General features: G+C 44.0%; 1 protein-coding gene across 3 annotated transcripts; it reads right to left on the bottom strand.

The window, feature by feature from the left end:
- Nucleotides 1-511: 511 nt before the first annotated feature.
- ANTKMT (adenine nucleotide translocase lysine methyltransferase) lies at nt 512-13,249 on the bottom strand. 3 transcript variants are annotated; one of them, XM_070761784.1, is made up of 7 exons: nt 13,211-13,245; nt 11,368-11,499; nt 9,068-9,234; nt 7,400-7,504; nt 6,396-6,536; nt 4,149-4,199; nt 512-1,425 (listed from the first exon to the last, which is right to left on the bottom strand). In XM_070761784.1, the coding sequence occupies exons 3-7, from the start codon at nt 9,227-9,229 to the stop codon at nt 1,237-1,239; spliced, it is 648 nt and encodes a 215-aa protein (XP_070617885.1). In that variant the 5' UTR covers nt 9,230-9,234; nt 11,368-11,499; nt 13,211-13,245; the 3' UTR covers nt 512-1,236. The 3 variants fall into 3 exon arrangements, with proteins under 3 accessions (XP_070617885.1, XP_070617886.1, XP_070617887.1); XM_070761785.1 differs by lacking the exon at nt 13,211-13,245 and adding an exon at nt 13,108-13,145; XM_070761786.1 differs by lacking the exon at nt 11,368-11,499 and having other exon boundaries at nt 13,211-13,249.
- Nucleotides 13,250-13,630: the final 381 nt, after the last annotated feature.

Genomic DNA, 13,630 nt, shown 5'->3' with positions numbered 1-13,630 from the left:
CTACATTTGGTGTAAAAGACACGCTTAGATTTTCACCCTCTTTTAGGAGGGAAAAGGGCGCATCTTATACGTTGAAAAATACGGTAAGTAAAACTCAATTCAATGATAGAAATATTTTTTTTTAAAAAAAGAAAGAATTTATCACCCAACGTTCACTTTATCCTCCCAGCAAACTTATAAGGTAGGATAGATCAAGATACAACAACCAGTTCCAGACTGTTCATTAACTAGCGATAGCATTTAGACTTATATACCGCTTTTCACAGTGTTTTTGCAGCCCTCTCTAAGCGTTTTACAGAGTCAACCTATTTGCATCTATAATCTGGGTCCTCATTTTACCCACCTCAGGAGGATTTGAGGCTAAGTCAACCTTGAGCTGGTCAGGATCGAACTGCTATAGTAGTCTGCAGATGTGAAGCAATAGCATTTATATACCACTACACAATACTTTACAGCCCTCTCTAAACAGTTCACAGAGCCAGTCTATTTGCATCAACAATCTGGATCCTTGTTTTACCTATTTATTTATTTATCAGATTTATATGCCGCCCCTCTCCGTAGATTCGGGGCGGCTAACAGCAATAATAATATAATGTAAACAAATGTAATATTTAAATTAATTTAAAAAACCCCAATTTAAGAAACCTATCATACATACTGACATACCATGCATAAATTTTATAAGCCTAGGGGGAAGGGAAAGTCTCAATTCCCCCATGCCTGACGACAGAGGTGGGTTTTAAGGAGCTTACGAAAGGCAAGGAGGGTGGGGGCAACTCTGATATCTGGTGGGAGTTGGTTCCAAAGGGTCGGGGCCGCCACAGAGAAGACTCTTCCCCTGGGACCCACCAAACGACATTGTTTAGTTGACGGGACCCGGAGAAGGCTAACTCTGTGGGACCTAACTGGTCGCTGGGATTCGTGCGGCAGAAGGCGGTCCCGGAGATATTCTGGCCCGGTGCCATGAAGGGCTTTATAGGTCATAACCAACACTTTGAATTGTGACCGGAAACTGATCGGCAACCAATGCAGACTATCTTGGAAGGATGGAAGGTCGAGTCAACCTGGAACCGGGTGAGATTTGAACTGCCAAAGTGCAGTCGGCAGAAGTAGCCTGCAGTACTGCACTCTAACCACTGCACCACCGGATGGACAATGGAGACACCTCGGCAAAAATGGTGGGATTGGTGGGGGGTTTTTAATTTAGAAATTGGCATGTCCAATGTGACTTTGTTCTCACACTGGGCTCCCTTCTGGTTCATCCTTCTTCAGTTGCCGGACCACCTGGACATCGTAGGCCCAGGCTTGATTTACACCTTCCCCAGCGGTGTCAGTGTGGGTCCAGTTGGGGAGAGGAAACCGGCCAGCTACCACCCGAGCTTCTCCTGGAAGTTCCATCAGTAGCTTTTTCTCCAGAAGCATCAGCTAGGAAGAAGAGCAGAGATTTATTTATCTGTCAAGTACGTATTGGTAGCATACAAAGATATAACAACGTTTATATACATGATACTAATAAAATAAAAACATTAGGACAGGGGACGGAAGGCACAATGGTGCACTTATGCACGCCCCTAACTGACCTCTTAGGAATCGGGAGAGATCAACAGTGGATAGTCTAAGGCAGTGTTTCGCAACCTTGGCCACTTGAAGATATTTGGACTTCAACTCCCAGAATTCCCCAGCCAGCAAATGCTGGCTGGGGAATTCTGGGAGTTGTAGTCCAGATATCTTCAAGTGGCCAAGGTTGGGAAACACTGGTCTAAGGGAAAAGTTTTGGGGGTTAGGTGATGGGACTACAGAGTCTGGTAGTGAGTTCCATGCATCAACTACTCGGTTACTAAAGTCGTATTTCCTGCAGTCGAGTTTGGAGAGGTGTGTTGTTGTGGTTGAAGCTGAAGTAGTCGTTGACAGGAAGGACGTTGCAGCAGGTGATTTTATGGGCTATGCTTAGGTCGTGTTTAAGGCGACGTAGTTCTAAGCTTTCTAAACCTAGGATTGTAAGTCTGGTTGCGTAGGGTATTCTGTTGCGAGCGAAGGAGTGGACGGCTCTTCTCGTAAAGTATCTCTGGACATTTTCTAGAGTGTTTATGTCCGAAATATGGTGTGGGTTCCATACAGATGAGCTGTATTCAAGGATTGGCCTGGCGAAAATTTTGTATGCTCTGGTTAGTAGTGGGAGATTACAGGAGCAGAAGCTAGATAGGATTAGGTTAGTTAGTTAGTTAGTTAGTTATTCATTCATTCATTCATTCATTCATTCATTCATTCATTCATTCATTCATTAAATTTGTATGCTGCCCCTCTCCGTAGACTCGGGGCGGCTAACAACAGTAATGAACACAATAAAGCAAATCTAATATTTAAAATAATTAAAAGACCCTTATTTAAAAACCAAACATACACACAAACATACCATGCATAAATTGTATAGGCCTAGGGGGAAGGGAATATCTCAATTCCCCCATTCCTGACGACAGAGGTGGGTTTTAAGGAGCGTACGAAAGGCGAGGAGGGTGGGGGCAATTTTGATCTCTGGGGGAAGTTGGTTCCAGGGGGTTGGGGCTGCCACAGAGAAGGCTCTTCCCCTGGGTCCCGCCAAATGACATTGTTTAGTCGACGGGACCCGGAGAAGGCCCACTCTGTGGGACCTAACTAGTCGCTAGTATTTGTGCGGCAGAAGGTGGTCCCGGAGATATTCCGGTCCGATGCCATGAAGGGGTTTATAGGTCATAACCAACACTTTGAATTAACAACTCTTGAAGCCTTTTTGGCGATGTTGTTGCTGTGGGCATTGGCACTTAGGTCATTTGATATGAGCATTTAAAGAAGATGTCCTCCTGAAGGATCTATTAGTCAATACGGAATAAAGATAGCTCAACAAAAGAGAATATTTGTAGCTCCTAGGGTTGAGCTGTGAGTCCTCGGTACTTTCTGAGCTTGGCTGTTATCTTACAGATGTTTCATTACCCAACTAGGTAATTCCCATTTCGGAATCCCCCCCCCTTCCCAAATTGACCAGTGACAATAATTTATTTATTTATTTATTTTATTATTTAGATTTGTATGCCGCCCCTCGCCGCAGACTCGGGGCGGCTCACAGCAGGATATAACAATTCATGACAAATCTAAATATAATTTAAAATATTTAAAAAAACCCATTTACTAAGCAGACATACACACAAACATACCATGCATAAATTGTACATGCCCGGGGGAGGTGATTCAGTTCCCCCATGCCTGACGACAAAGGTGGGTTTTAAGGAGCTTACGAAAGGCAAGGAGGGTAGGGGCAGTTCTAATCTCTGGGGGAAGTTGGTTCCAGAGAGTCGGGGCCGCCACAGAGAAGGCTCTTCCCCTGGGGCCCGCCAACCGGCATTGTTTAGTTGACGGGACCCGGAGAAGGCCCACTCTGTGGGACCTAATCGGTCGCTGGGATTCGTGCGGCAGAAGGCGGTCTCGGAGATATTCTGGTCCACTGCCATGAAGAGCTTTAAAGGTCATAACCAACACTTTGAATTGTGACCGGAAATTGATCGGCAGCCAATGCAGACTGCGGAGTGTTGGTGAAACATGGGCATACCTAGGTAAGCCCATGACTGCTCTCGCAGCTGCATTCTGCATGATCTGAAGTTTCCGAACACTTTTCAAAGGTAGCCCCATTTAGAGAGCATTACAGTAGTCGAACCTCGAGGTGATGAGGGCATGAGTGACTGTGAGCAATGAGTCCCGGTCCAGATAGGGCCGCAACTGGTGCACCAGGTGAACCTGGGCAAATGCCCCCCTCGTCACAGCTGAAAGATGGTTCTCTAATGTGAGCTGTGGATCGAGGAGGACGCCCAAGTTGCGGACCCTCTCCGAGGGGGTCAATAATTCCCCCCCCCCCAGGGTGATGGACGGACAGATGGGATTGTCCTTGGGAGGCAAAACCCACAGCCACTCCATCTTATCCAGGTTGAGTTTGAGTCTGTTGACACCCATCCAGGCCCCAACAGCCTCCAGACACCGGCACATCACTTCCACTGCTTCGTTGACTGGATAATAATAATAACATTTACGGTTGCCACAAACAGGAGAGAATTCATCTGCACTACCCCCCCCCCCCCCAACTGCATGGATATAGTTTTGGAGGGTGTGTGTGTTATACATACCACACTAGGTGCCAGGAATACGGTTACATTCCGACAATCGGATAAGTTCACCTTAAAAAAAACCCAAAAGACAAAAAAAAATTAGAGAAAAAAGTTGACTTTCATATAGTGTTTAGGGCATTTTTGTATTTAAAAAGGTCTGGAGCGAAAAGGGAAAAAAAATATATATTCTTGAGCCAACTCAGTGGGTGGGTGCTCAAATTTCACTCACAAGCCATAAATAATATTGGCTTGGCTTTGGCTCAGAGGGTTGTGGAAACCAAGAGATTTCGATCTGCAAAAGAGGACTTCGGGAGTTTGAACGCAGCCAAGTGTAATTCCTTCAAGAAGCAGACGCCAATACAAACCACCACAAATGTAGCACAATCGAATCATTACAGTGATTGATCATGCTAGACTAGTGGTGAAAACTATGCACATACACATGCACAGTAGATACATAGGGTCAATTTTTTTGTTGTCATGTGCTGAAAGCATGACCTCTCATCTATAAGACAATGAGGGTACGTTTGTTTTTTTCTTTTTCTCTTTATTATTTTTTTTTAGCAGTATAAGAAATTGTCAGACCCCGAATATAGGCCTTGGCCGTATCCCATAAGTTTTGTGGCGTTGTTTCTGGATTTTTATTTATTCTGGTTGAACGAAAGAAATTCTCAATGAATTTAAACACATTTAAATTGATCATTTTGAAATGTGTATAAACAGAGATACGTAAATAGATGTTTTCATTCCTCTGAAATGATCTAATCAACAAAAGTTTTCCCTTATTGTATTATGGAGACTTCTATTCTGAGCAGTATTTTGTCTGTCTGTGACCGGCCCGCAGAGGTTGGAAGGAAGGAAGGAAGGAAATAAGGAAGGAAGGAAGGAGAAATGGAGGGAGGGAGGAAGGGAGGAAGGAAGGAGAAATGGAGGGAGGGAGGAAGGAAGGAGAGAAGGAAGGAAGGAAGGAGGGAGGGAAGAAAGGAGGGAAGGAAGGAAGGAGAAATGGGAGGGAGGGAGGAAGGGAGGAAGGAAGGAGAAATGGAGGGAGGGAGGAAGGAAGGAGAGAAGGAAGGAAGGAAGGAGGGAGGGAAGGAAGAAAGGAGGGAAGGAAGGAAGGAAGGAGAAATGGAGGGAGGAAGGAAGGAGAAATGGAGGGAGGGAAGAAGGAAGGAGAAATTTTCTTTCCCTGCCCTTTTGCAAAAGTCCAATAAATGCTCATTTTTAAATTGTTCATTGGTTTCATTGGCCTTTCCAGGAAATTTAAAGCAATCCCCCCACCCCACCTCTCAGGGGGGGAAAGGGAGGAGGAGGAAGAAAAGGAATCCAAAGCTACTTTCAGGCAAAGCCTCCACTATGCTTTCTCAACTGACAATGTAGGTCAGTTGAAGAGAGGCACCAGAAAGGAATATTTTGAAAGAGAAGTAAAGAACTGCGGAAAAGCAGAAATAAAAGGCAGAGAAAATCAGAGAGACAGAAGCTTATCTCCATCTGGAAAAGGAAGGAAGGAAGGAGAAATGGAGGTAACAAAGAAGGAAGGAAGGAAGGAAGGAAGGAAGGAAGGAAGGAAGGAAGGAAGGATGGAAGGAAGGAAGGAAGGGATGGGCAATTAATTTATAATTATAATATAATTATAATATATAATTATATATAATATAATATATAATAATATATAATAATATAATATAATTTATAATTATAATATATAATTATAATTTATAACTATAATATAATTAACTCAGTTCTACCCAATAATATACAGTATTGGGTAGAAATGAGTTAATTATATTAATCCGGCCCTCTAAAACCATCCCAATTTCTCATGCAGCCCCATGGCAAAATTAATTGCCCACCCCTGCTCTAGAGGCTTCTCTGGAGCCTGGAAGGTCAAAAATGCCCTCCCCTAATCCCCCAGAGACCCCCTGTAAGCCGAAAATGCCCTCCCATAGCCTCCATGTAAGATGAAAATCAACTGATTGGCATGCACATGCATGTTGGAGCTGAGCTAGGGTAATGTTAGCTGTGCCAGCAGATATGGCTCTGCGTGCCACCAGTGGCACCCATGCCATAGGTTCACCACCACTGCCTTAAACTAATCAATGCAATCATACACTCACACATACTAATCGAACCATGATTTGGCTGGGACTCTCATGGACCCAGGCTTGCTGGCAGAGCCAGGTCTTCAAGGCTTTTTGGAAGGCCAGTAGGGTGGGAACAGTACGTACATTGGGGCTGGGGTAGTTTCGGGGGGGGTTTCCTCACCTTCCAAAGGTCTTCTTTGTAGTAAGAAACCTTTCCGTAACACCCAGCTTTCCATGCACGGTAGTTGGAAAGCCGCAACAGCCATGGATTGAGTTCATAGCCAACAGCTGGCCTGAAACCTTGTTTGTAAGCTTCCAGGACCTGTAAATATAAACCAGGTTTGTTTATTTCCTGGATTTGTTTACCTCAGAAGCTAAGGGGGCTGCTTTCCAGAAGATCAAACAATCCATCTTAATCTGGTTTTATTCTGACTGACTCTCTTAGGATTCCGGGAGAGAGAAACATCTCCATCTCCAAGTTAATTTTTAACTGAAAATCTCCAGAAGTCAAAATTGAATGGTGTTCTCTTTCCATTTTTAACAGAGTTTGAGAGAATTTTAGGATCCCAAAAGATTACACAACTCTTGATATAGCAACAGAACCAAGCCACAGAAGAAGAAGAAAAACCCAATATAATTGAAATACTACGCCCAGCTCTGAAACATGCCATTTCTGTGGCAAAATAAATATTAAATATAAAAATACAATATAATACAATACAATATGAAGGAGGATAACAAGCAATAGAACAAAATGAATCTTCCCAAACTACATCTGATTTTAAGTAAAAGGAGCTATTTTAAAAGAAAAAAATATTAAACTTTAAAATAACAAATTACAACAGGAAAAGTTTTTAAAATGGCACAAAACCACAGTTTAAATAAACGAATAAAGAAAGATTACTTTCCAACTTTCTTTCTCTCTCGTTCTCTCTCTCCCTTGCTTGCTTCCTTCCTTTCTTTTGCATAAAGCATTTTATTTTTTAACATATCAAAGTTTCATTTTCAATTCAACAGTGTATTGTCTGGGTATTAATAGTTTGAAAGACAGTAATTGTAATGTTTACAACAGCATCCATTGCATTGATATCAATTCTATAATAATAAAGATAATAATCATACTATTTACTTCTCTATTTCAACAAATCTCCCTTACTTCATTGCATTGCAACGAGATTGTCTTACAATTCTGCCGTCCCCGGAGCCCAGATCTACGATCTTCCCAGAACGGCCTTTGAGTAACTGCATCACGTTCTCAATTTGTTTAGCACTTGCTGGGACATAGGGGACCTGAAGGACAAAAGAGAAACCGGTATTCTACCCTGGAGTAAAGGTCTATGGAGATTCTCCAGATCAATGGTTGACAGCTCACTACTTTGCGATTCATCTTTTACGGATTCGCTACTTCATGGGTTTTCAAGGGGGCCTTAAATCCATTAAAATTTTTAAATCCATTAACAATTCTTCTACAGTACCACTGTACTCTATTAAAGAAACTGGTAGGCTATCACATGTAGTTCCAGCTGAGAAACATTATAGAATGACTGTATTATTATTATTATTATTATTATTATTATTATTATTATTATTATTAATTAGATTTGTATGCCGCCCCTCTCCGTAGTCTCGGGGCAGCTCACAACAGTGATAAAAACAATACATGGTAACAAATCTAATAATTAAAATCTAAAATAACAGTTTTACATTACAAAGTCTTAAAAAAAAAACCCAATAGATAAAATACATACACAAGGGTGGGTGTTAAAAGTCCAAATACTCATTAAAAATATCTTTCCTCTACTTCACGGAAATTCGTTTTTCACGGGTGGTCTTGGAACGCATCCCCCGTGAAAAATGAGGGATCGCTGTATATCGGACATTAATACAATTGAGCGAGTCCAGAGATATTTCACGAGGAGTTCTCCATTCCTCCACTCGCAACAGAATACCTTAGGCCACCAGGATTGAAATGTTGGACCTGGACAACCTAAAACAGTGATGGCGAACCTATGGCACTAAGAGACATATCTACTGGTACGTGAGCCGTTGCCCTAGTTCAGCTCCAACGTGCATGTATGTGCCAGCCAGTTGAAGCTCAGTGAGGGTGTTTTGGGCTCCCAGAGAGCCTCCAGGGGGTGGGGGAGGGCGTTTTTACCCTCCCCTGGCTCTAGGGAAGCCTTTGGAGCCTGGGGAAGGTGAAACACAAGCCTTGTGGGCCCACCAGAAGTTAGGAAATAGGCCATTTCCAGCCTCCAGAGGGCCTCCAGGGGGCAGGGGAAACTGTTTTCGCCCTCTCCAGGCATTGAATGATGGGTGTGGGCACTCGTGTAAGTGTATGCCCCGAGTCTGCGGAGAGGGGCGGCATACAAATCTAAATAATAAATAAATAAATAAATAAATAAATAAATAAATAAATAAATAAATAAATAAATAAATAAATAAATGCTCTTTCAGCACCCAAGGGAAAAAAGGTTCACCCTCACTGACCTAGAACTAAGCCACCTATGGTCTGACCTAAGCTTAGTACACAACATTGTCTGCGACTGCATTCTACATGTCCATGATTACTTCAGCTTCAATCGTAATAATACACAGGCAAAGAATAGATGCAAACTCAAGGTAAACCGCTCCAAACTCGACTGCAGAAATACAACTTCAGCAACAGAGCAGTCAATACCTGGAATGCTCTATCTTAAAAATTTAGACTTCAAAAATCCTCTCCAGTGCTTGACATTTGAAAGTCGAGGATGTGGGGGAAGAAAACGAAATGTCTCCACTCCCCATTTTCTCCCTGGCCTGCACAACTCAATGCCATTCTCCTCTTTAAAAGCCTTATTCGGTTACTTGGTTTACCTGCAGTTTTAAGGGTACTTTGCGAAAACCGGGCATAAGAATTCCTGCCCACACGACATAAACCGTCAAGCCAGTGCCAGCTGCAATTTGCAAAACGTCCCAGCCATCTATTTTCTTGCCTTTCAATTCAGCGGCCACCTCTTCAACATCTTCTGGATCCATCTTTTCTGTAAATTAATTCCATTTTAATTCAATCGGGTTTAGCGCTAGTTCGGTAGATGTTAAAATGGTAATTTTCGTTTTCCTAAAGGCCACTTTTCCATATGGGGTTGGATTAATAAATCTTCTCAAATCTTAAATTCCCAGGGATCCCACAAACACATTCGAAGATTTTGCGTAGCCACTACATCAAACACATTTTCTTTTGCAAATCAATATTTTTGGATATTTAATCAGAACCCACCAAAAAGCAGATTGTTAAGAAAACAATACCTTTGCTGCATTGTTCATCCTGCCCCAGTATAAATTACTACAACAAACAGCCCTGAACCTCACTTTAAAACCTGTATCAGCCCATCCTACTTTATTTTATTTTATTTATTTATTTTGTCCAATACACAATACATATTAAGGAGAATAGACATGAAGTATTTACATATAAAGAAAAGATATGAAAATAGAGGAGAAGATATATGAAAGGGAGAAAAGATATAGGATATATGGGATAAGGGGAGACAATTGGACAGAGGACAAAAGGCACACTGGTTCACTTATGTACGCCCCTTACTGACCTCTTAGGAACCTGGAGAGGTCAATCGTGGATAGTCTAAGGGAGAAATGTTGGGGGTTAGGGGTTGACACTACTGAGTCAGGTAATGAGTTCCACGCTTCGACAACTCGATTGCTAAAGTCATATTTTTTACAGTCAAGCTTGGAGCGATTAATATTAAGTTGGAATTTGTTACGTGCTCTTGTGTTGTTGCAGTTGAAGCTGAAGTAGTCGCTGACAGGCAGGACTTTGCAGCATATGATTTTGTGGGCAATACTTAGATCATGTTTTAGGCGTCGTAGTTCTAAGCTTTCTAGGCCTAGGATTGATAGTCTGCTTTCGTCGGGCATTCTGTTTCGAGTGGAGGAGTGAAGGGCTCTTCTGGTGAAGTATCTTTGGACGTTTTCTAGGGTGTTGATGTCCGAGATGTGGTATGGGTTCCAGACAGATGAACTGTATTCAAGGATGGGTCTGGCAAATGTTTTGCAGGGCTGTTTGCCATAGGGGAGAGCAATATCATGAAAAGCGTTTGTAGGAAGTGAGCATGGTCAGTCTGGCGAAGAGAAGGACCAGGGGAGACATGATAGAAGTGTCCCAATACTGCCACAGAGGGTGAGTGTGTGTGTCAGGTTGTTTTCCAAGGCACTAAAAGGCCAGACAAGTTATAATGGATGGAAGCTGACCAAAGAGAGATTCAACTTGGAAATAAGGAGGAACGTTCTGATGATGAGAGCGATCAACCTGTGGAACAGCTTGCCTGCAAGAACTCCAATGCTTGAGAATTTCAAGAGGAGATTGGACTTCCATTTGTCTGAAATTTGTAGGGACTCCTGTTTGACTGGGGTTGGATTAAATGATCTACATCAGTGGTTCTCAACCTTTCTAATGCCATGACCCCTTAATGCTGTTCCTCATGTTGTGGTGACCCCCAACCATAAGTCTAGCGCCAATTCTCCCTACAGATCTTTAAGCTGATTGGCAGGAAGGTCAGAGGGATGACCCCACTGTAAACACATGATTGGTCAGATTGTAAACATATATTCCAAGGTGCCAGAATAGAAGCTTTAGTTCCTAACACCATGAAAAATTTGTCTTTTCCCATGGTCTTAGGCGACCCCTGTGAAACGGTCTATTGATCCCCAAAGGGGTCCCGACCCCCAGGTTGAGAACCACTGATCTACATGGTCCCTTCCAACTCAAATAAATAAATAAATGGCAAGAATGCACGCAATTCTCCACCCAGCACTGAGCATGCCACCTTGTACTCAGCATAATTACAAGACGGATGGTCTAGACCAGTGTTTTCCAACCTTGGCAACTTGAAGATATCTGGACTTCAACTCCCAGAATTCCCCAGCCAGCGAATGCTGGCTGGGGAATTTTGGGAGTTGAAGTCCAGATATCTTCAAGTTGCCAAGGTTGGAAAACACTGGTCTAGAAATGAAATAGGGGTGGTTCTCGACTTACGACCGCAATTGAGCCCATAATTTATCATTAAGTGAGACGTTAAGTGGATTTTGCCCCATTTTATGACCTTCCTTGCCCCAGTTGTTCAGTGAATCACTTCACTTCTTAAGTGAATCTGGCTCACCCCTTCGATTTTGCTTGTTGGAAGATCTCAAAAGTTGATCCCGTCATCCCAGGACATTGCAATTGTCATAAATATGAACCAGTTGCCAAGTGTCTGAAATATGATCACATGTCCTCAGGGATGCTACGACGGCTGTAAGTGTGCAAAAACGGTCATGTCACTTTTTTCCATTTTCAAATTGTCATCAGTCACTTCCCCCCCCCCCAATGGTCCTAAGTCACTTTTTAAAATGATTACTAAATGCACTGTTGCAAGTCAAGGACTTGCAGAGAGAGAAGGTTGCTCCAGGGCATGGGAAGAGTGCACATCCCAGCTAGGGACAAGAAATAGATTTCTAACCACACTAAGAGAAAAAGCTTGGGGACTGGAGACTAAAATACAGTGATCCCCCGATCATTGCGAGGGTTCCGTTCCAGGACCCCCCGCAACGAGCGGGTTTTCGCGAAGTAGCGCTGCGGAAGTAAAAACACCATCTGCGCATGCGCAGATGGTGTTTTTACTTCCCAGCAGCGAGGAGCCGAAGATTGGGGTTTCCCCGCCGCCCACGCCCACGTTCGCCTTTGACTTCGGGACTCAGTTGGTAAACCGCGCGGCTGTTTTAAAACGTCGCCGCCGGCATGTCCCGAAGCCAAACGAACCCGGGTGGCCGGGCGAGCAGCGAGCGAACGGCGGGTGGCCGGGCGAACGGCGGGCGAATGGCGGGTGGCCGGGCGAAGGGCGGGCGAGCGGCGAACGGCGGGTGGCCGGGTGAACGGCGGGCGAGCGGGTGCTGGGGGGGCTTCGCCCTCCCGCCAGCAAGAGGGGGAAGACCCAGGGAAGCCGCCCAGCAGCTGATCTGCCCGGCGCCATCTACGCATGCGTGCCCATAGAAAAAAAGGGTGCGCATGCGCAGATGGTGTTTTTACTTCCGGGTTCAAAAATCGCCATATAGCCCTTTCGCAATGATCGGGAGCGCAATACCCGGGGGATCACTGTATATAAAAAACGGTTGCAGGAACTGGGTATGTCTAGTTTGATGAAAAGAAGGACTAGGGGAGACAATGTTCCAATATCTCAGAGGTTGCCACAAAGAAGAGGGAGTCAAGCTATTCTCCAAAGCACCTGAGGGCAGGACATGAAGCAATGGGGGGAAACTAAACAAGGAGAGAAGTAACCTAGAACTGAGAAATTTCCTGACCATGAGAACAATTAACTAGTGGAACAGCTTGCCTCCAGAAGTTGTGAATGCTCCAACACTGGAGGTTTTTAAGGGGAGAAGAGCAACAAAGATGATTAGGGGACTGGAGGCTAAAACATATGAAGAACAGTTGCTCAAATTGGGTATGTCTAGTTTGAAGAAAAGAAGGACTAGGGGAGACATGATAGCAGTATTCCAATATCTCAGGGGCTGCCACAAAGAAGAGGGAGTCAAGCTCTTCTCCAAAGCACCTGAGGCGAAGACAGGAAGCAATGGGTGGAAACTAATCAAGGAGAGAAGCAACTTAGAACTAAGGAGAAATGTCCTGACAGTTAGAACAATTAATCAGTGGAACAGCTTGCCTCCAGAAGTTGTGAATGCTCCAACACTGGAAGTTTTTAAGCAGATGTTGGATAACCATCTGTCTGAAGTGGTGTAGGGTTTCCTCCTAACGGGGTTGGACTAGAAGACCTCAAGGTCCCTTCCAACTGTTGTTATTCTATTCTACTGCAGATTGACACTCAAAAACCCCCGCCTGGTCTTGCTCCTTCTCGCTTTCTTACTTCTTTTTTAAAATGCAAATCCAATTCAAGCCTCTCTCTCTCCTCCCGCCTCCCTCCCACGACGAGACCCCTCCCAGGGGCTTCTTCGCTCAAGCCCCCTCACCTCCGGGAAAGGCACTTCCTCGGAAACCACGTGGCTCGTCCTGGGTGGTGGGGGAGCGGTGCGTCAGTCGGACGCTCCGTGTCGAGCGAGAGAGTTGAAGTTCCGTTCCGAGGTCTTTTCCAAAAGGAACGATTGCACGTCGGATTATTAAGCCGGTGGAAAGTTGTGCTGCTCGGTGCAGGGTTGCACGCTCGCTGGTGCAACACATCAGAATAGAACTGGGAGGGGCCTTTAGAGAGGTCTTCTAGTCCAGCCCCTCGCTTAAGTAGGATATACCTATACCATTCCTATTACTGTACTGTCATCAAAACTATTATATAACGTTATTAACTATCATTTGCAATACTCTAAAACAGCCTGGCCATTCTCAGCATGAACCATCGGACAAATAGGTTTAACAGAGTTGGAAGGGACCTTGCA

The sequence above is a fragment of the Erythrolamprus reginae genome, chromosome 9 (genome assembly GCF_031021105.1).
Source record: "Erythrolamprus reginae isolate rEryReg1 chromosome 9, rEryReg1.hap1, whole genome shotgun sequence".
Classification (NCBI taxonomy): domain Eukaryota; kingdom Metazoa; phylum Chordata; class Lepidosauria; order Squamata; family Dipsadidae; genus Erythrolamprus; species Erythrolamprus reginae.
This window is presented reverse-complemented; position numbering and strand designations above follow the sequence as displayed.